Below are 23,026 nucleotides of genomic sequence, written 5' to 3' on the forward strand. Positions count from 1 at the left end.
AATAGGTTCAGTGCGAATGTTACAATTTTTTATATATTTGATGCTGTTTGTGGTATTTATAACTTTAAGAATATGATTACTTGTATCTATGATACACCTCGCCATCTGTGATTTCTTTTGAGTCCGCGAATAGTGGTGCTGGTGATTTGTTTAAATCAAAAATTCGAAAAACTTCGCATCTAGGTGGAATAACGCAAGTATCGTCTTCCGTTCCGTTCAGGATTGGAAGTGATACTTTTTCATTGCCTCTCCAAAAGGAAATACAATCTGAGGCATAGCTGATATTACATTTATTTGCTTTCAAGAAATCTATTCCTAGCATTGCATCAGATGGAATATTAAAACTAGCGTAGAAACCGTATCGGAGGTAACTCCAGTGATATTAATTGTATCTAAGTTATTAATTGATGAAGTATTGTCAATGCAAGAAATTTTTATTAACGAGATGTCTGCTTTTGTGTCGACAAGAAATGTGCAAAGTTCGTTAAAACCGTTTAGGTTAATTTGGATGAAGTCAGAGAAATTTAAATTTAAACAGTAAATATTTTTAGAATTAGATTTTTGTAAAGAGTCTGTTAGTAATCTGTCGCTTCCTCCCTCAGTGTTCGCTGCTGAGGGGCTTCCGCGTTTAAAGCCCTGAAACTCGCATTTCTACCTCTGTTCTTGGAAGTTCGAGAATTATTTGTATTGCCTGTATTGTTGCTGTTATTACTGCTATTACTATTGGTTTGAAAACGACTGCTATTTGTCGGACGAAAATTTTGCGTTTGCTCGAGTAAAGTTACTGTTAAAATGTTGCCTGTTTTGCCTGTATATATTAAAATTAGGATATTGGTTGTGAAAACCGCGACCACGATTGGTACCTTGAAAACTTCTATATTGATTATTGCTACTAGCCCTGAACGCTAATACTTGACGCTCTTTTATTTCGTTTAATTGTTCAACAATCAGTTTAACTACTGCGTCCTTGGAATCGGAAAATGTGGTGGAAGCTATGTTGACTAGAGGTGTTTTCGCGTTTAATCGGCAGACGTTAACTGTTTGTTCGGTAGCCATCGCGTGAGCTTTGGACTGAGTTATGCCTTTAATAATAAGCGAACGTTTTAGGGAATCAGCCAATTCCTCAAAGCGTTTAGCAAAATCGGTATAGTTATTATTGTTTACTTGTAAAGCTGCGATTCTTCCAGCCACATAGAGCTATTCTTATGTCACCGACTGATTGCATATGAGTGGGTATGGCTTCACGAGATTTACCCCCAAGTTTAGATTTAATAAATGAAATAAAAGTATCTGTTAAATTTTCGTCACTGAAACCTTGAAGAAAATGAATTTTGTCTATAAATGATTCTAAAGCAAGTGGATCTCCACTATAATTTTCGCGTATGTTTGAGGGGCAAAAGCCAATGAAACTTTTCTTTTGTTCTAAAGTAGCCAATTCAAAAATATGCTTAAAATCGAAATAAATATAAGGTGAATTACGTTCTTCTGCTTGGTTTTCTGAAGGCAATAATAAACTTGGTTTTGTATTAAAACTTTCTGAATTTTGAGAATTGAAATCGAAATATTCTTCGTCTGACTCATCCTCAGGGATAGTTGCTAATTCTTCTACAGGAATTTTTTATTCACTCCTCCTCCGTCTTTTTCACTTCATTTATCTCCATCTTCGTCTCATTCTATCTCTTTCTCAATCCCCTTCTCTCTTTTCTCTTCTCTCAATTTCTTCTCATTCTTCTGCATCCCTTATTGCCGGGTGGTACGTATTTTATTCCAGTCACAGTCCCAGTCCCACTCCGAGTCTCAGTCCCAGTCCTAGTCCTAATCCCAGTCCCAGTCCGTCTCTGGATAATATATTACTCTGTACTAAAGCACTCATCAACCGCTTTTATTTGATATCCATATTATATAAACACTCTCTAGGCATTCACTGGCCGACTTTTTGGCCTATATCTCGAGACCCTAGTCACCCAGGGGTATGAAAATTACCCTCTACGCAACTAAAGACTCTCCTGAATTAAAAAAAATTTCATAGTACCTCTAAATCGCGGGCCCCCTCAGCGAATATACTCAGAAATGATTAAACTCAGCATCTCTGCTTGCTTGACTCCACTGGTATGATTGCGCACCAATGATCGAACATGTTATACATAAGCATGTATGATCAAACGAAGGCTGGTGTAGAATAAATTCAAATCACGACAATCAGTAACGATTAGTTCGGCGTACAAACAATACTTTGAGAAATGTCAGACGACCAAGTGTTTGTGTTAGAACTAATTAATAAAAGTATTTACACCTTGTCGCCGCGACGCAAGGGCAGAAGTGTAATATGAATATATTATTAGAAATTATTAAAGACGACGGAACTATTTTGGAGGGTTATGTATACTGCCGAACTTGCTCAAAACTAATTAAATATTCACCAAACCAATCGTCAAATTTGAGCCGTCATAAATGCTGCCAGTTACTGAAAGAAACTAAATGCTTAAAAACAGTTTCCACAGAGGATAAAAATACAACCATTTTTACGAGTATAGAATGTACAAGTGAAAATATGCAACCATTTTCGGCTTTTAGCGGTTCCGGGTTTATAAAGCTAACAAAATGGCGTATTAAAATCGGAGCAAAATATGGAGGTGTCGATGTTGAAGACTTACTTCCAGATCTCACAACTCTTTCGCGGAAGGCACAGAAGCTAGCAGATGAAAAAAGAAAAGAAATCAGTGGTGAAATATCCGAAATTGTTCAAAGCGGTGGTGCATCTGCCACAATCGACTTATGGTCGGATAAAAATATGCAAACGAATTTTTTGGGAGTTACCTTGCACTACCAAAGACATTTAAAATTATATGACGTCGTCTTGGGTATGAAGTCTATGGACTTCGAACGTTCCACCGGTGTTAACATTTTCAGCAAGTTGACTACTTGGTTTGGTGAGTTCGGAATAGACAATAGGTTAAGTTCGGAATAGACAATATAAATGAGGTTAAATTCGTAACGAACAGAGGTTCAAACATAGTCAACGCTTGGGAAGATAATACTCGTTTAAACAGTAGCAGTCATTTGCTTGCAAATACTTTGGAACACTCGTTTAAGGAAACCGAAGAGCTGTCCGGGCTTGTATAATCTTGCAAAGACATTTTTAAATATTTTAAAAAAGCTAATTTACAACATCAGCTGAAAACCTCTTTGAAAAGTGAATGTCCTACCCGCTGGAACTCAAATTTTAATATGTTTAAATCTATTGTAGACAACTGGTTCCAAATTAATGAAATACTTCAAGAAAAAGAAGAAACCCAACGAATGCTGCTAAGGAGTTAGTTGTCTTATGCAGTGATTTCGAAAATATATTCAAAAAGCTGCCAGTTTGCAGCTCTCCTCCATTATGTTTCGTTATACCGTCAATTCAAAAAATTAAGAATCTTTGCGAGCCTAATACTGTTTTCACACAGACGGCTTATTGAATAATAAAGGCAGTTTTCTACATTAAGACGCTTATTGAGCTCAATCTTCCCTACAAAATTCCAATCTATTATTATTTCATTAGTAGCTAATCGAATGCCTAATGAAGTCAAAAGCACAATGCAACTCTGTTGGCAGCGTTCCGCTTCCGATTCAGCTTCTTAGTTTTTGGTGTGCTCAGTGCTTAAAAATGTCATTTTTCAAAGCAAATGTCATTGTCTGCATGGCGGAACGATACAAGGTGGCCGCATCGAATAGCTGATTATAACCTTTTTTATTTGATTTGATACATCAGCTACCGGCGCAGTACGATTTTGACATTTGTCCATCGAATTTACAAGTACATGGAATTTTTTTCGTTTGTAGGTATGTCACCATGCTCCCACCTTGTATCGTTCCGCCATGATTGTCTGTCTCATCCTGCATACTAATCGAGCAGTTACTTCTGTGTGAAAGCAAAAAATTTACGATTTCATTAGCAGGTGAAATGAGATCATTAAGTTTCTGTGTGAAAACAGTATAAAGATACTGATGTTACAGCTATGTTATCACTGCAAGATAACATAATTAAAAATGTTGACAACACTTGGCTTACGCATATCAAAAATTTTTCAATTTGAACATCAAACATTTAATCATAGGTATTTTATATAAAGAACTACACAGCGCTACAAAAAATGTCCTATCTAAAACTTGTTATACTCGACCAATGCCTTAAAAATATATCATCAAATGGATCAAGTATTTTTTTAGTGTTTTGCAGTATTATTTATAAACAGAAATTTTCTTTTTCTTTTCCAATATTCATAACAAGACCGCATTTCTTTATGTAATATTTTCAATCAAAGACTGAAATATGTATAAAAACAAATATCGTCAAATAGAAAATTTAGTGGTAGTGGAAATTTAAATCTAATGCATTGTGCCCAACTATGGTTATGGTTTAATTCAGCTTTGTCGTTGATAGCTTACAGGTTTATCTATCAGCCTTTAAAAGATACAAATATTTTATTTTCTTTTATAAAAAATTCTGTGAAAAGAAATTTATGTTTGCATAGTTGATATGTATGTATATATTCATAATACTGAAAGACTGAAATATGAAAATAAATATTATTTTGTTACGTTAATTTCGCTTCTTACTATACTCTTCTACTTTTCTAGCATTGTCCAGTCACGGTTGCACATATTCATGCACATTGAGTCTTTCATTTTGCCTTTTCCTTCTGATCAATGTAATCGTTGTTGAATCAAACGAAGAAACGTCTGAATTGAGGAAAATTAATAAATACGCACATGCATGAAGCTGCAAGTGATTTGGTTGATTTCAAACAAATGGCGAGTATGTTCATTTGAACAAGTTGTATCGTTGAACTTGATCATGTTGCAGAATGAGAGCGAACTATGTTGTGTTCGAATTTATCCGTTCTCTGTTAGGGTCCCGTTATTGGGACCCGTTATGTATATGAAAATAGAATGTAGGCACATGAACTGCCAATTTTCCACGGTTAAATAAAATCGTTTCAACGATCCAAAATAGTTGTGACACATTTGTCACGGCCGCCATGTAAACTGATTCTCGTCCCTCACGCTGGTTACTTTGTTAACTCCTCACATATACATACATACCGATGTATTAGGTTGGTTTACAGATGGTGCCGCTGATGCCTGCCCCCAGGTGGCATCATACCGTTTAAAATAAAATTGATAACAACAAACACACTTTTAGGTTTTTAATTTAAATTTAAACTTGATAACTTTATTATTATAATATACACTTTCTTCACTCAACCGCGCTGTTCAGAATTCCGAATATAATTACATTTAAGATGGCCGAGCCGTTTGTCAATTCTCTCATCTCAACGGCTCGACCATCGGAACGCCAGCTGATGCAGGGTTGTACTCTTGTTTGCTATGATGAGTTCATTGATGGGCTTAAGGCCAGTTCACATGTGTCATTACACCAGTTCGCGTGTGCCATTACAAGCGCAAGGCGCAAAACCCCCATGAAAGGCGCCCAAAATTGCGAAAAGATTCCATCAAATAAATTTGGTGTCTTTTAAAAAAGTGAACATTTTTTTTCTACAAATCCGTACGATTTGTAAAATAATGGCCCATGTACATGTTTTTATTTGTTTTCATTAATTTATCGCAGTCATCCAATTTTACATTTAAATCCAATTGAAGAACCACGTTTGAATGCAAATTGAGAACTATGATTTTCTTAATTCAAGAAATAGCATTTTTGATATTTAAAAAATGCCCTTTTTGTTGAGAATGCTATGATTCTCAAATTGAGCCACTTGAAACGAGCTTACAAGATTTTTTGTCAGCTGATGCGAAATAAAAAACGATGCGACAATTATGATGTGCTTAAGTAGACTGATAACTTTATTTTTGACTTTCAGAATTCATGTTCAAGTTCATACCTTTCGCATATGAGAATGTATATGTATGCTTAGTACATAATTGGTAAATTTATTGTTTTACAAACTAACGACCGTTACCGTTATCGGTTGGCCTAATGCGACAAACTAAATTTATTTATTAATACCTTCAGCTGCTATAAGTATGCCCGACAAATTGTATGGTACATACATATGTACATATGTGCATACAGCAATGCATATAATTACACAATAGAAATGTTACGTTGAATGCGGCGAATGATGAGAGAAGATGACTACGAAAAACGGTCTACGCACAGGCATATTTAACCTTTCCATGGGCATCACTGCTTAACCCTTAACACCACTGTTGAGAAGCAACGGTTGAAAATTTAAAAGTATGCTAGTTATGAACTTGAGCCCTAATGTAACTCAAGCCTAAATTTTTACTGGTGTTTATTTGTATATGTATAACAACATAAGCAACTAGTTTGCTCATAAACATTGTATGTATTTTTACTCCAATTTTATGTTTGTCAATTTCTTTCAAATTTCAGATTTTGGGCGTTTGTCTAGAATATTTGAGTTATGATCCCAACTACAACTACGAATCTGATGAAAGTCAAGGATGCCTGGCAATGGATACTGAAGAGGGCGAATATGCTGACAGTGAGGATTACAGCGATGATGACGATATAAGCTGGAAAGTTCGCCGTGCTGCTGCAAAATGTCTAGAGGCACTTATAACTACACGTCATGAAATGATTGAAAACTTTTGTCAAGATTTGGGGCCCGTATTAATTAACCGCTTTAAAGAACGGGAAGAGAATGTCAAATCGGATATATTTCACGTTTATATAACTCTACTAAAAAATACTAAGTCACCCAATGCTTTGTCCCAAGACCCCCATTGCATGGAAGAAACCCCCCGCATTATCGCTTTGATTCAAGATCAGCTGGCGGACATTATAAAATCTATTCAACCTTTGATGCGGGAACGATCCATGAAAACTCGCCAAGACTGTTTTTTTTTGTTACGCGAAGTGCTTAATGTACTACCAGGAAGTTTGGGACCATATTTGGATGATATCGTTCCTGGCATAAGTTATACTTTAAATGATAAAAGCTCTACAAGCAACATTAAAATTAATGTATTGGGTCTTTTATATTCGCTTCTTGCAAGTCATACTCCTTCGTACCTCTTCCATCCGCATATTCCGGTTTTGGTACCTCTAATCATTACCGCAGTATTTGATACGTTTTACAAAATCTCCACGGAAGCACTTCAAGTTTTACAGCAACTTGTAAAAGTAATGAGACCTTTGGAAGATTTCTCGATAGCTTCTCCCTCTACTTTAAGAATAAACACGTTTGTGGAGGAAATTTATTCTGCAACTTTAGAAAAGTTAATGACCACAGATATCGACCAAGAAGTAAAAGATCGAGCAATAAGCTGTATGGGCCAAATAATGGCAAATATGGGCGACTTTTTGATGCCACAAATAAAAACTTGTCTTCCAATCATGATGGAACGTTTAAGCAACGAAGTAACGCGTTTAAGTACCGTGAAGGCAATTTATATGATCGCAGCATCTCCTCTGCAAATAGATTTATCTTTGATAATAAAAGATGTTATACCAATTTTAGGATCATTTTTACGAAAAAATAACAGAGCACTTAAATTGCACTCCTTGGATTTGCTAAATAAACTGACAGAAAATTATTACCATGCATTTAAACCTCAAGTGCTACAGCTTGTAATTCTTGACATGAAGCCGCTTATATCAGACTCAGATCTACATATTGCTCAATATAGCTTAATACTACTATCGACAACTGCTCAAAAGCAGCCTAAGGCTTTGGAGAGTATTCATGGGCAATTCCTACCAGCTGTATTAATGTTGATACGATCTCCTCTGTTGCAAGTAGGTAATTTTACTTCAGCTTTATTTTCTACAACTAAGTTTTATCATTAATTTTTAGGGCAGTGCATTATCTTGTACATTGAAACTTCTGCAAGTTTTAGTTCAAACGAATATACCTGATTTGGACTACAATTCTTTGCTTAGCAAACTAATGGATCCGATAGTAATTGACAACGAGCAACTGAATAAACAGGCACATCATTCTTTAGCTAAGTGTATTGCAGCACTTACTTTAAAATGTCCATGGGAAGCTATTCCTTTAGCATCGCGGCTTCTTAGTTATATTAAAAATTCATCCGATTCGAGTGATAATAAGCTGAGTTTTTGTCTTTTAACAATTGGTGAAATAGGTCGTAACTTTGACTTAAGCTCCATTTTTTCCTTGCCAACAACATTAATTGAATTTTTTGCCGCGAGTTCTGAAGATGTGAAAAGCGCCTCAAGTTTGGCTCTAGGTGCACTTGCTGTTGGTAGTATAAATACATACTTACCTCTTATACTCAAAGAAATAGAAGGACAGCCAAAGCGTCAGTACTTATTACTACACTCCTTAAAGGAAGTTATTTCATCGCTATCTTTTAGCAGTCATGGACTTTCTCAGCTGTTACCATCTGTTCCATCCATATGGACGCAGCTCTTTAAACTCTGCGAGAGTTCGGAAGAAGGCTCGCGAAATGTTGTTGCGGAATGCTTAGGAAAGTTAGTTCTTGTTAATCCAGAAGAGCTTTTAAAATTGCTCCGGGAAGCCTTAAACTCGAGTAATGCAAACATGAGAGCAGTTGTGATATCTTCCATAAAATTTACAATATCCGACCAAATGCAGCCAGGTGACCATTTATTAAAACAAAATTTAGGAGAGTTTCTTTTATCGCTACGAGATCCAGAACCAGGCGTCAGAAGAGTAGCGTTGGTTACATTTAATGCAGCAATCCATAACAAGCCATCATTGGTACGAGAGCTCCTGCCTACTTTACTGCCTCTCTTGTATTCGGAGACAAGAGTTAAGGTAAGTTTGAACACTGCATTGAAAGCAAAATCTCAGAAAATTACATGATAAATTTTTAGAGTGAATTGATTCGGGAAGTCGAAATGGGGCCTTTTAAACATACAGTTGATGATGGATTAGATCTTCGTAAAGCAGCATTTGAGTGTATGTACACGTTGCTAGAACAAGGGCTCGATCGAGTGGATGTCAAACAATTTTTGGGACATGTGCAAGTTGGCTTACGTGATCATTATGATATAAAAATGCTTACATATTTAATGACTGCTCGTTTAGCGGTTTTATGTCCAGATGCAGTTTTACAGCGTGAGTTGATGGTGTCGGCTGTATATTTTGATTTCTATAAGACATACAAATTTGTATTTAGAGCTTGACCAGTTTGTGCAACAGTTGCGGGAAACATGCACCTATAAGGTGAAAGCGAATTCTGTTAAGCAGGAATATGAGAAACAAGACGAGTTAAAAAGGTCTGCACTAAGAGCTGTTAGCGCTCTTTCACAAATTCCAAATGCAGGTAAGAGCTAAAGCAGATATGTATGGATTGCTCGACTTTATGATCCTATTATATAAGGTCAAAACTACTAATATCAATGTCAATTTGAAGTAATTTTTATATATTATCTAACATGGTCTATGTATGAATTTTAGATAAAAATCAACATATGACGGAATTTTTAAAAGCAATTAAGGATACACCGGAGCTGTGTAAAATTTATGACTGCGTTCAAAAAGACTCTAATTGTATAAGCACTGAGAGCTGTTCAATGGACCAAAGTTAAATGTAAATTCAAAATTGTATCAACTGAATAAAATAAAACTCCTATTTTCAAATTTAAAATATGTTAGGTGAACGGCTTATGGATACACAAATGTTTGTTACGTATGTACGTTCGTTTATTAGTTTACTCCCGAACGTGAATATTTTCAAATGTAAAAACAAACTTCTGCTCACTCACACTCTCGTACGGTAGGTAGAGGCATGTCGTGCACAATTAAATCCACTTGCTCTATTTTTCTTGTATTTAAAAGTGTATAATTTCTGAAAAAAATGTGTCCATTTCAATAAAGTATGAAAATAAAATCTTAAAAATAATAATACTTGGAGGGAAAAGTCGCCGTAGTATTTTGGCTAAACGGAACGCGAAACTGAATTTCAAGAAATTTTACCAAAGCTCAGTTTTAAATGAAAGCCCATAGGTGCAAAGATCTTTCTATTTAACACATCGACAAGATTTTATTTATACTTACACTTATAACAAACAAAAGTTATTTTAAACAAAAACAATAATGACCCAAAATAATGACTGTGACTGCGAAAAAGAGGTACATAGGTATAAGAAAATATTTTGCTCTTAAGAAACTTGCTTTTCCCGTAACGTTACATACTGTAAGTGCACTGCCGACTAATTATACTTTGCGACAGCAAAAAATACCTGTGAAGCCATACCGTTTTCCTAGTAGACCTCGAAAACCTAAGAATGACTACATACAAGATTTTCCCCGGAATCGTGAGTTACGGGTAAAAAACCGGTGTTCGTAACTTTCGGTCCTTAGAGTCTATAACTTTGTTGGTTATGTACCGAGCTCTCTACGCATCATATAAGAAGATATTTAGACCTATCTAATAATATATATATATATATATATAAAGGACTGAAGGTCCTTGAACAATAAAAAAATTAAAGGGCCAACTTGCCCTGCAATGAAACACAGAAAAGTTAGATTTACAGTAATTTATTGAAATAGAACAAGCAGGTTAGTAGTCCACGATGCAACTGCCACTTTGATGCGCGCTGCTTCCTTATATAGAATTGTTGCTCTGCTGCCTTGGGGTGCGCAGTATTTGGTACGCTGGCTTAGGCCCTAGCTTCTCACGGTTAACATGCTCTGAGGGCATGTGCAAGTATTTCACAATCGTGTGAAACATTATTTGCTGACGCTACTGTCTGGCCCTGTTGGTATGATTCTTGTTGATCGTGTGAAACATAATTTGCTGACGCTACTGTGTGGCCCTGTTGGTATGATTCTTGTTAATGCGCAAGTATTTCACAATCGTGTGAAACATAATATGCTGACGCTACTGTCTGGCCCTGTTGCTATGGTTCTTATTGCGTAAACATTAGTACGTGGTACTAATCATGAACTTGGTTTCCCACAGGTGTATATGATGAAATATCATTGGCCTTGAATTAGGGTGTTGGGTTGCAAAATGGTATGACTGCAATTATGCTGATATAGCGGCACGCGTACAGGTAGAGTGTGGGAATGGAATGTGTTGGGTGCCGCAGCGTGTTAACTCTCCCCCTTTAAATATCTGCGTCCCGCAGATTAGATGGCGAAGGGGGTTTCTCGATCCTTGGACTAAGTCGGTTCTCGATTTTTATTTCGGGTAAGTGGATCCTTGCTGTGAGTTTCCTCCAGATAAACCAAATTAGTATCATAAGTAGTAGTAGTCCTGATCCCTCGGATAGCATAAACCAATTCGTCTCAGACTTAAGGAGTTTCAATATTTTCAAGTTGTCTATTGCCATTTCATGTACCAGATCGAGGTTTAAAGCCATGGTGTGGTTCGTGACACTAGTTAGGATTGGTGGGAGCACCTGAACTCCTGAGGTTGTAATGCTTGAATATGTCTGGTTGTTGATCACTATCGTCTCATTTTCTACCTGTAGAACATAGGATCCGTTAAGATTAGCAGTGGTTTTACCTGAAGTTATGGTACCAACGAAATTGTCCAGGAAAATTGTATCCTCTTTGATTATTTCGATGGTGGATGCGTTGCTTGTTAAGTAAGGACAACTTGTTTCTCCGCCCTTGAGGAGGCGCGCCAAACAACCGACCTCCGGTAATAATTCCAAGGATTTCCTTTCGCATACCATTGCAGAGGATAGGTGAAAGCAATCTCCCTTTATGCCATACGTCTTGCGTTTGCTTGAATAGTTTTGTAGGCCAATTCTATCCGGTGGCCCCTCCGAATATTAGCTCGTGTAATAAGATGGTTGAATCTTTCTTCTGTGACTTTAGGCAGAGATAAAACATACAGCAATAGCGTGTTGTTAGTGTAGATCGAGGGTTTACTATACTCGATGGCATTACTGTATGGAAGGTTGTCGATCTCGCTGGTTAACTTCTTCCTTGCTTAAAAGATTACTGTTGACGATGCCAGCCTTGACCATTTGGCAGGCGCGTATCAGCTCGTTTATATCTTCCTTCAGGATGGTTATTTTACTTTGGACATCTTGTTCGAGCCTTTCCCTGGTTCTCCGCTCAACGACGTCATTTGTTATCGTCAAAATGGTGTTTAGCTTCTGCAATAATTCGTTAGTTTTCTTGAAGATTGCGTTATTTACCTTGTATTGTCTGTTATTATTTTAATTACGGGAGTTCTCGTTGCTGAGGACCTTATCCCAGTCGGTGGCATCTGGTGATCCAGCTACCCATTTCCAGGCAGACCCTATCCAATTAATGGATCGCTTCGATCTCGCAAGGTTGTGCCCTCTTAGCTCGTTTAAGTGCATGTGAATTCTATTTAGTTGGAACAGTAGTACCTCCGTTGTTGTTGTTTCATTGAGGTTGATTAATAAACGCTCCAGTTGAGCCGTTGCCAAGTCATAGCGCTCCAGATCTATTATGTGAATGAGCTTAAAGTGTCCATCGATGATCCAACCGTACCCATCTCGTATAGAAGCCAATGGTGAGTCTATTTTAAATATCTCATAAGAGTGCGCGGTTGCGCAGAGGCAGATGCTATGAATTATAGTAATGTTAGTAAAAATTGTATCATCTTAGTGTCTATTTTGTTAAGCTAGTCTATGAAATTTCAAACAGTCGTTCATTCATACAATAAATTTTTTAAGAATATTCTAGGAACTTATCCTAATTCGAGTTGCATAGTCAAAGGTGAATTAGTAAAAGTTGGTGAAGTCTATTATGTTAAGAAGGTTTTTCTATTTCTATTAGTTGGGAACCCAGTAGTGAAGTAGTTGGTTATATTAGTTGCAAGCTAGTAATTCGACTAGTGTTATTGGTTATGGAAAAATTTAGAATTGTTAATTTGTTAGTAAATTTCATGCAAACGAATTTTTTTCTTTTTCTTTTTTTGAGAGAGAATCTCCATTCCCCTTCTTTATACTCAGTTGAGCAGAGCTCACAGAGTATATTAACTTTGATTGAATAACGGTTGGTTGTACAGGTATAAAGGAATCGAGATAGATATAGACTTCCATATATCAAAATCATCAGTATCGAAAAAAAATTTGATTGAGCCATGTCCGTCCGTCCGTCAGTCCGTCCGTCCGTCCGCCTGTCGTTAACACGATAACTTGAGTAAATGTTGAGGTATCTTGATGAAATTTGGTATGTAGATTCCTGGGCACTCATCTCAGATCGCTATTTAAAATAAACGATATCGGAATATAACCACGCCCACTTTTTCGATATCGAAAATTTCGAAAAACCGAAAAAATGCGATAATTCATTGCCAAAGGCGGATAAAGCGATGAAACTTGGTAGATGGGTTGACGTTATGACGCAGAATGGAAAATTAGTAAGATTTTTGACAGTGGGCGTGGCACCGCCCACTTTTACAAGAAGGTAATTTAAAAGTTTTGCAAGCTGTAATTTGGCAGTCGTTGAAGATATCATGATAAAATTTGGCAGGAACGTTACTACTATTACTATATATGTGCTAAATAAAAATTAGCAAAATTGGATGAAGAACACACCCACTTTAAAAAAAAAAATGTTTTTAATTCAAATTTTAACAAAAAATTTAATATCTTTACTGTATATAAGTAAATAAAGTCAAAATTCAACTCCAGTAATGATATGATGCAACAAAATACAAAAATAAAAGAAAATTTCAAAATGGGCGTGGCTCCGCCCATTTTCATTTAGTTTGTCTAGAATACTTTTAATGCCATAAGTCGAACATAAATTTACCAATCCTTCTGAAATTTGGTAGGGGCATAGATTCTATGACGTTAACTGTTTTCTGTGAAAATGGGCGAAATAGGTTGATGCCACGCCCAGTTTTTATACACAGTCCACCGTCTGTCCTTCCGCTCGGCCGTTAACACAATAACTTGAGCAAAAACCGATATATCTTTACTAAACTTAGTCCACGTACTTATCTGAACTCACTTTATCTTGGTATAAAAAATGGCCGAAATCCAACCATAACCACGCCCACTTTATCGATATCGAAAATTACGAAAAATGAAAAACATGCCATAATTCTATACCAAATACGAAGAAAGGGATGAAACATGGTAATTGGATTGGTTTATTGACGCATAATATAACTTTGGAAAAAACTTTGTAAAATGGGTGTGACACCTACCATATTAAGTAGAAGAAAATTAAAGTTCTACAAGGCGAAATCAACAGCCCTTGGAATCTTGGCAGGAATACTGTTAGTGGTATTGCATATATAAATAAATTAGCAGTACCCGACAGATGATTTTCTGGATCACCTGGTCCACATTTTGGTCGATATCGCGAAAACGCCTTCACATATACATCTAAGGGCCACTCGCTTTTAAAACCCTCATTAATACCTTTAATTTGATATCGATATCGTACAAACACATTCTAGAGTCACCCCTGGCTCACCCTAATGGCGATATCTCGAAAAGGCGTCCACCTATAGACCTAATGCCCACTCCCTCTTAAAATGCTCAGTAACACCTTTCGTTTGATACCCATATCGTACAAACATTCTAGAGTCACCCCTGGCCCATCCTAATGGCGATATCTCAAAAAGGCGTCCACCTATAGACCTAATGCCCACTCCCTCTTAAAATGCTCAGTAACACCTTTCGTTTGATACCCATATCGTACAAACACATTCTAGAGTCACCCCTGGCCCACCCTAATGGCGATATCTCGAAAAGGCGTCCACCTATAGACCTAATGCCCACTCCCTCTTAAAATGCTCAGTAACACCTTTCGTTTGATACCCATATCGTACAAATATTCTAGAGTCACCCCTGGCCCACCCTAATGGCGATATCTCGAAAAGGCGTCCACCTATAGACCTAATGCCCACTCCCTCTTAAAATGCTCAGTAACACCTTTCGTTTGATACCCATATCGTACAAACATTCTAGAGTCCCCCCTGGCCCACCCTAATGGCGATATCTCGAAAAGGCGTCCACCTATAGACCTAATGCCCACTCCCTCTTAAAATGCTCAGTAACACCTTTCGTTTGATACCCATATCGTACAAACACATTCTAGAGTCACCCCTGGCCCACCCTAATGGCGATATTTCGAAAAGGCGTCCACCTATAGACCTAATGCCCACTCCCTTTTAAAATGCTCAGTAACACCTTTCGTTTGATACCCATATCGTACAAACATTCTAGAGTCACCTCTGGCCCACCCTAATGGCGACATCTCAAAAAGGCGTCCACCTATAGACCTAATGCCCACTCCCTCTTAAAATGCTTAGTAACACCTTTCATTTTATTCCCATATGGTACAAACACATTCTAGAGTCACCCCTGGTCCACCTTTATGGCGATATCTCGAAACGGCGTCCACCTATTTAACTAAGGATCACTCCCTTTTAAAATACTCATTAACACCTTTCATTTGATACCCATATCGTACAAAAATATTCTAGAGTCACCCCTGGTCCACCTTTATGGCGATATCTCGAAAAGGCGTCCACCTATAGAACTAAGGATCACTCCCTTTAAAAATACTCATTAACACCTTTCATTTGATACCCATATCGTACAAACATATTCTAGAGTCACCCCTGGTCCATCGCCTTATGGCGATATCTCGAAAAGGCGTCCACCTATAGAACTAAGGATTACTCCCTTTTAAAATACTCATTACCACCTTTCATTTGATACCCATATCGTGCAAACAAATTATAGAGTCACCCCTGGCCCACCCTAATGGCGACATCTCGAAAAGACCTAATGCCCACTACCTCTTAAAATGCTCAGTAACACCCTTAATTTGATTCCCATATCGTAAAAACACATTCTAGAGTCACCCCTGGTCCACCTTTATGGCGATTTCTTGAAAAGGCGTTCACCTATAGAACTAAAGCCCATTCCCTTTTAAAATACTCATTACCACCTTTCATTTGATACCCATATCGTACAAACACATTCTAGAGTCACCCCTGGCCCACCTTAATGGCGATATCTCGAAAAGGCGTCCACCGATAGACCTAAGGCCCGCTCCCTCTTAAAATGCTCAGTAACACCTTTCATTTGATACCCATATCGTACAAACAAATTCTAGAGTCAGCCCTGGTCCACTTTTATGGCGATATCCCTAAAAGGCGTCCATCCATAGAACTATGGCCTACTCTCTCTTAAAATACTCTTTAATACCTTCCATTTGATACACATGTCATACAACCACATTCCAGGGTTACCCTAGGTTCATGTTCCTACATGGTGATTTTCCTTATTTTGTCTCCATAGCTCTCAACTGAGTATGTAATGTTCGGTTACACCCAAACTTAGCCTTCCCTACTTGTTTTATTATATTTTTTCTTTATTTTTTTGTTTTTATTTATTTTTTTTTATTTTGGCGTTTCTTTTTACGCATGTTTGCCGCCTTTTTCGCAGCTTATACCTGCATTTATTTTGCAATTTATATTTTGTGACGCATATTTTTTCATTTGCATTGGAATATAGGTGTTAACTTGACTATGGAAGGTCCGCGTTGATCCCTTTTATTCGTAAGCGTTTATAATTGCAAACGACCTAATCGTGGCACGGATGACTTCACGCAAGTAAGCAGATCATTTTGGGGGAATTGAACCCCTCCGAATCAGTTATCCCACACCAGTGAGAAAAAGGGAATTGAACCACTATAACTTCAACGGCTACAAGCGCGTTAACGCTCGCATCCGGACCTCCGGATTCTAATGATCTTAAGCTTCTCGTTAACCTCTTGACCAATGTTATCTTATACGTTCTTCACGTCCGCTTTGTGGAATTTGTTTTTCCTCTTTTTGTATATGCCACGAGGAGTGGTGTATAATATTAAAATTTCATTAAGCATTATTTGCTCTCAGATGTGTTTTTCAAAAAAAATTTTTATTGCATTTGAATATAGGCGTTTTTACTCGGCTGATGGAAGGCTCATGTTGATCCCTTTTAGCCTTAAGCGTTAATGATTGTAAATGACCTACTCATGGTACGAGTGGCTTCACATCAACTAAAGCGATAGAGACCTCCTTGTGGAGTTGAACCACTTCATTGGGCTTTTTACACCTTCTCAACTACAAGAGAGAACTTGCATCCCGGACCACCGGAAGAGGATCTATGCACGAGTTTGCCTTTTATTTGTTTATTGGCTATAAATAGGCCATCCCCGGATTCAAAGTTTCGGGGCTCTGTTCGACGTGCATTAAGCCTAGAATTCCTTGTTTTCTGCTCATGCAATAGGTTTGTTAATGGCTTAGCTATTTTGGCATAGTCCCGAATGAACTTCCGATAGTAGGAGGTCATTCCCAAAAACTTTTTAGATCCTTCAAATTGCATGGTGGCAAAATTGAGTTCATGGTCTCCACCTTTTTGGATCGGGACGAACTCCTTCAGGAGTGATGATGTACTCTAAAAATTCAACCTCAGTCTGCAGGAAATGTGTTTTTTCTAAATTCACTTTAAGATTGGATCGTAGCAATTGAGAAAATACCGTTTCGACATTCTTCAAATGATCATCAACATCTTTACCAAACACAATAATATCGTATATGTAAACATAGCAGATTTTGCCGATATATTGTTTCAATACGTCGTCGATCATGCGTTGAAAAATGGCCGGTGCGTTTTTAAGGCCGAAAGGTAATCTCAAAAACTCATACTTTCCGTTCGTCGTTGAGAAAGCAGTTTTTGGTATATCGGATTCCTTCATAGGGATTTGATGGAACCCAGAAGTCAAATCAATAGTTGTGAAGTAGCGAGAGTTGCCAAGACTATACAAAGTGGCGTTTATATCCGGAATAGGGTAGGTGTCAGGGATCGTTACAGCGTTAAACCTTTTGTAATCTATCACCATTCGGTACTGTTTCTCCCCATTGGGCTTAGGTTTCTTAGAAACCACCCAAATAGGAGAGTTATATGGGCTCTTGGATGGTCAGATAACTCCTTCTTCTAACAACTCGTACACTTGTCGGTCGACCTCTTCCCTCATACAAGAAGGATAGGGATAGCTTTTGCTATAAATGGGTTCGGGGGTTGTTGTCTTAATTTCAGCTCATACGCAAGTGTCTACTAATTCCGTCCCGTTAAGGGGTAAGAAAAGATAGCTAAATTTTTCAATAAGGTTACACAATTTCCCTTCTGTCTAAGGAGGGAGATCTTTAGACATCGTATAATTCACTTGCGTAGATGTGCGAGCTTTCAATGGAATTTTGTATTTGTTTACTTTCAGGATGTTCGATTTTCTATCAACTATAGCGCCTATATCCCTAAGTGTGTCGTCTCCTATGATCCCGTCAAACGATGTCAACCCTGGGAGCACAAAGAAGGTTGTCTCAGAGTCATTACTTATGTCTTTAAATAGTTTTAAATACATTTTTTATGAGAATATTTCCGCCAGCTGATTTTACGGAGAAAGGGTTTTCGACCGGATTACCTTGCTTTACGACCGTTCGGCTGATGAAATTTTTATTGGCACCGGTGTCGATGAGAAAATCTAGGATGCGGCCGTCAGGGAGTACGTGCTCTATGTAAGGTACGCTAGATGGCCGTCGGATAAACAATTCTCCTCCTGTGCATCTTGTGCCTTCTATAGGTAGTTATTCACTTTGTCGTTGGTGCTTTCTGTTTCTATGTTGAACAGCCTTTGCTGTTTCCGCGGAACATTGTCTGACTTTACACCTTGTTTAAAAGGATTTGGTCTATTCATATAATTTACCTTACGGGACTGGGTAGATTCGTCTACGTCCATTTTCTCGATGGGTGGCTGAGAGGTTGTTGGAGGATCTCGTTTTGGTACGGTGTATCCATCTCGTTTTTCAAAGGGATATCGACGCTCCTGGGGACGATATGTCGTCCTAGGTGGTAGCGGAGGTGCCTTGTTGCCCTCTAGGCCATGCATGCGTTCTGGCATGGTGTTCATTGGTGCAATGAAGCGATTATTGAATCGCGTAGTATGCACCGTGTAATTTCTTAAGTTTGTATTTTGTAATTCGAGGCACCTTGCATATGCCTCGGGTAGAGTCTTTGGACGCTGAATCAGGAGCATCTTCGAGAGATCCCCATTCAATCCGCGGATGAACACATCCATCGCGTGGTTCCTGTACGTGTCTATAAGTACCCGCACTGTCTCCGGAGAATATTTCTGTTTTAAGTTTATTAATTATTAGAGCAAATTGGTGATTCACGGCTCCGAAGAAGTCATCAAGCCGTGAATCCTTTTGAGAGAGTTGGTGGAGTTGGTACTCCAAGGTGCAGATGTCACGTTTGTCCGCATAATGGAGTGATAGACATTCTTTCATGGCGGTGCAGTCAGTGTCAAAAATACTAAAAGATACAAGGGCAGTATCGGCGGGCCCTCGTATCTTTTGGCGAACGTGTTGTAAAATTTCCCGATAGATGGGTTTATTCTTCACTGGCTCGAAGTCCTTAACTTGTAACTGTAACCTGAAGTGAATCCATCCTGGAAGACGAAAGAGAAGAAATATGGAAACAACAAGAAGTATTACTCACGTAACCAGGATTAGCATTTAATTGTTCACTCTAATTTATAGCCTTTATTTAGCTAATATTTTTATTGGCTTTTAATTCCTTTTTTAAATATAGCTTTAATTTAGCTAATTTTTTCTTTCACTTATTGGTTTTTAATTCTTTTTTTTTAAATATAGCTTTAATTTAGCTAATTTTTCCACTTCACTGCAATTCACTTCACTACTGGTCCCTGCTCGGGCGCCAGTAAAGGACTGAAGGTCCTTGAACAATAAAAAAATTAAAGGGCCAACTTGCCCTGCAATGAAACACAGAAAAGTTAGATTTACAGTAATTTATTGAAATAGAACAAGCGGGTTAGTAGTCCACGATGCAACTGCCACTTTGATGCGCGCTGCTTCCTTATATAGAATTGTTGCTCTGCTGCCTTGGGGTGCGCAGTATTTGGTACGCTGGCTTAGGCCTTAAGTCTCGTTTTCATTACGGCATATATGTTGTCAAATGTTGCCAAAATAATGAAAACGGGTTGCCAAATAGTGTCAGTTGCGTTTGCAGTCAGGTTTGACAGCTCATTGTCAAACAAAATTGCATCCAAGTGAAAACGACCAAGTTTCAGTTTGCCAGCGCAGTTGGCAACGTTTGACACACAAAACAGATTTTCCAACATGCTGGCAAATCTGTCATTGGTGCACAGATGATTTCACAAGAAAGGTAAATTTTATAAAATTTATAGAAAATGTTTATACTTATATTAATTTGTTGAATTTTAGTTTAGAGTTTATAGTTAAAATGGAGAGCGATATGGGCGGGTTAACTTCAAATTATACAACTTTCCTTCACCCACCCAGCGATATGGACGGGTTAACTTCCAGTTGTACAACTTTCCTTCATCCAGTCGGAACCACGGAAAAAAAGAAGCGTGTGCGCAAACTAACAGAGAAATGGACAGCGGAGCAAACTGAGAGGCTGGTCCAAGAAGTAGAGGTAAGGGACGGTACCTGGAATTTTCTGTCGCCTCAATACAGGGACAGGAATTTGAGGGAGGCTCAATGGCAAGAAGTGGCAGATATCTTACAGATGGCGCGATCTGAGGTATCTGCCAAATGGAACAGCCTGCGCTGCTCTTTCCGCGTGAGTTCTTTTTTTTCTTTATAAATATATATGTAATTGCTAAATCTAACATTTATAATAGGCGACCTTTAACAGAAAACATAAGAGCAAAAGTGGACAAGGTGCGGTACGAGCATATGCAGTAAATCCGCTATACAACTCCCTCAAGTTCCTGGAGCCGTCGCTGCAAATTGAGGCCAACACAACGTCCAATCTTCCAAGTGTAAGTATATATGTATTTATAAACATACAGATACTTATATATGTATGTAAATGTATACACATATCTTTTTCATAACGATCGACATGATTTAAGGGGTCAGTGCTGTTTGCCAAAAAACGCTCAAGAATTTCTTGATCGTTTTCTTGCGAATAACATTTAGCTCTTTAACAAAAGAAATAAAATAATCAGGGGATTCGTTTATACGCTTATATTCGTCGTAAAGCACAAGTGGTCTAACTCGAATTTTCGTTGTTTTAGATAGGCATGGTACTGCGTATGGAAAAATATGCTCACTTTTACTTTCGCATTAACGGGGTACCTCCTAGCTCCCATGGTAACGCCATAAATAGCAGAACTAACTTATGTTGCCAGTGCTTGTTGTTGTGTGTTGTAAAACTCGTATATGTATATCTAATTTTTCATAAAAGTTTACATTACATTATACAAGCTTTTCGAGGCATATATAAGAAATGAAACGAATACCCTGAATATATTCTGCGAAAAAGCTATTTTTAACCGTTGTTCAAACAAATTATGAGATAGGGTGATTTTGAAATTTTTTTTGAAATAGGGTAATCTTCCACTCAGGCGCATTTTTTTTAATAATTAGCGGTTATTTAACATGTACCTATTGATTTATAGAAATGTCCATCGCAGCAGAGTTCACCTGCTTCCCAGGGTGACACAGACGGTTCTGAGGACTGCGATGACTCGATGTCAACACCGTCAACATCCCGAGGATCAGTGTCACGACGTCGCGCTAAAAAAGATGGCAATGGTTTCTCCGAGGTGATGGAACGAGCATTAGAGACAATGTCAACGGCCGCAAAAGCTGATGCTTGGGATGACCTGGGCAATTTTGTGGCATCAAATGGCCGTGAATGGTCAACTGAACTCCCTCAACTGGGAAAGGAAATCAAGGCTGAGTTGTATGAGCTGATATTAAAATACCAGAACAAATTTGCACGGTAAGAGCAAAAGCAATAATATTGATAAAATGTTAATTTCTCTTTTTCTTTTTTTAGCAAAGAATAATGCCGTCGTAATTTTTACAATTATTTATGTATTTTCAGATTATACATTCACTAGCCAGAATAACTATGCGTCCTATATTACAGTCAACTAAAGATAGACTGAGACAAAATGGAAAATGTTAACATAGTAATTTATGTGTATTTAATAATTTTCGTAAAAACTTTATTTTTTTTTTGTGTTGTATGAAAGAAATTGTGTTAAGCGAAAAAAAATTTCACTATATTTTAAATGAAAATATACAAAAATGTAGGTACATATGTTACGAATGAAACCATTTTAAGTTTTGTCCCAGTTTACTTCAGTTCACTGTATACAGTGTTCCACAAAAGTCTACTTAGATGCAACTAAATTTCTTTTTTCAAAATTTGCATAACAATTTTCAGAATTTTTTCGAGTATGCAGGTTTGCAACCCATTCAATTCTAATACAATAATGTGTAACTTCCAAAGAGATTGAATGTTTCCTTGGTTTTTGGCAATTTTTTTTCTGACGTCTTTGGGTAAAAAAACTTAAGATCCAAAAAAGAATTGTCAAAAATTAGGGAAGCGAGCGATCTGCTTGTAAGTTACACATTATTATACAAGAATTGAATGGGCTACAAAACTTCATATTCGAAAAAATTCTGAAAATTGTTATGCAAATTTTGAAAAAAGAAATTTAGTTGCATCTAAATAGACTTTTGTGGAACACTGTATACAGTGAACTGAAGTAAACTGGGACAAAACTTAAAATGGTTTCATTCGTAACATATGTACCTACATTTTTGTATATTTTCATTTAAAATATAGTGAAATTTTTTTTCGTCGAGGGTGTTAAGCAATTTCTTTCATACAACACAAAAAAAAAAATAAAGTTTTTACGAAAATTATTAAATACACATAAATTACTATGTTAACATTTTCCATTTTGTCCAAATGAAATGTGTGTTTTTATTTTTATTTATTTCAAGCCAAATGAAATGTATCTTATTTATCTTAATATATACATACCTATTTACCACCCCTGTGAATAGCGTAAATGTAAAAAGCAAAGACTTAAACAGTACAAAATGTTATTTAAAAAAAATGTATATTAAATGACACCTTTATTGATGTTAATGACAAGCAAAGACTGAATTTTAAAAAAATGTTAGTACGTAAGCCATTTTTTGTTAGTTCAAAGACTTAAAAACTACAAAATGTATATTAAACTGAACAGCTTTATTGAACTTAATAATA

The 23,026-nt window shown here is 37.3% G+C and overlaps 2 protein-coding genes across 5 annotated transcripts in view; both read left to right on the forward strand.

The window, feature by feature from the left end:
* The window catches only part of Cand1 (Cullin-associated and neddylation-dissociated 1), a 484,840-nt gene extending 474,970 nt beyond the window's left edge, over positions 1 to 9,870 (forward strand). For 3 of the 4 annotated variants that reach the window (XM_067766308.1, XM_067766310.1, XM_067766311.1), the window contains 5 exons: positions 6,404 to 7,771; positions 7,830 to 8,777; positions 8,837 to 9,080; positions 9,142 to 9,288; positions 9,423 to 9,612. In XM_067766308.1, the coding sequence (XP_067622409.1) occupies positions 6,404 to 7,771; positions 7,830 to 8,777; positions 8,837 to 9,080; positions 9,142 to 9,288; positions 9,423 to 9,553 (2,838 nt within the window). In that variant the 3' untranslated portion in view covers positions 9,554 to 9,612. The other variant, XM_067766309.1, reaches the window with a different exon arrangement.
* Positions 9,871 to 19,615: 9,745 nt separating this feature from the next.
* LOC137242389 (uncharacterized) lies at positions 19,616 to 22,024 on the forward strand. The gene is made up of 5 exons (XM_067769691.1): positions 19,616 to 20,152; positions 20,212 to 20,572; positions 20,634 to 20,774; positions 21,417 to 21,742; positions 21,800 to 22,024. The coding sequence occupies exons 1-5, from the start codon at positions 20,136 to 20,138 to the stop codon at positions 21,807 to 21,809; spliced, it is 855 nt and encodes a 284-aa protein (XP_067625792.1). The 5' UTR covers positions 19,616 to 20,135; the 3' UTR covers positions 21,810 to 22,024.
* Positions 22,025 to 23,026: the final 1,002 nt, after the last annotated feature.

Source organism: Eurosta solidaginis, chromosome 2 (assembly GCF_040869045.1).
Source record: "Eurosta solidaginis isolate ZX-2024a chromosome 2, ASM4086904v1, whole genome shotgun sequence".
Classification (NCBI taxonomy): Eukaryota; Metazoa; Arthropoda; class Insecta; order Diptera; family Tephritidae; genus Eurosta; species Eurosta solidaginis.

Coding starts and splice junctions, on each gene's coding strand:
- LOC137242389 (XM_067769691.1), top strand. Junction 20,573..20,633: donor GCCTGCGCTGCTCTTTCCGC/GTGAGTTCTTTT, acceptor CATTTATAATAG/GCGACCTTTAACAGAAAACA. Junction 20,775..21,416: donor CAACGTCCAATCTTCCAAGT/GTAAGTATATAT, acceptor ATTGATTTATAG/AAATGTCCATCGCAGCAGAG.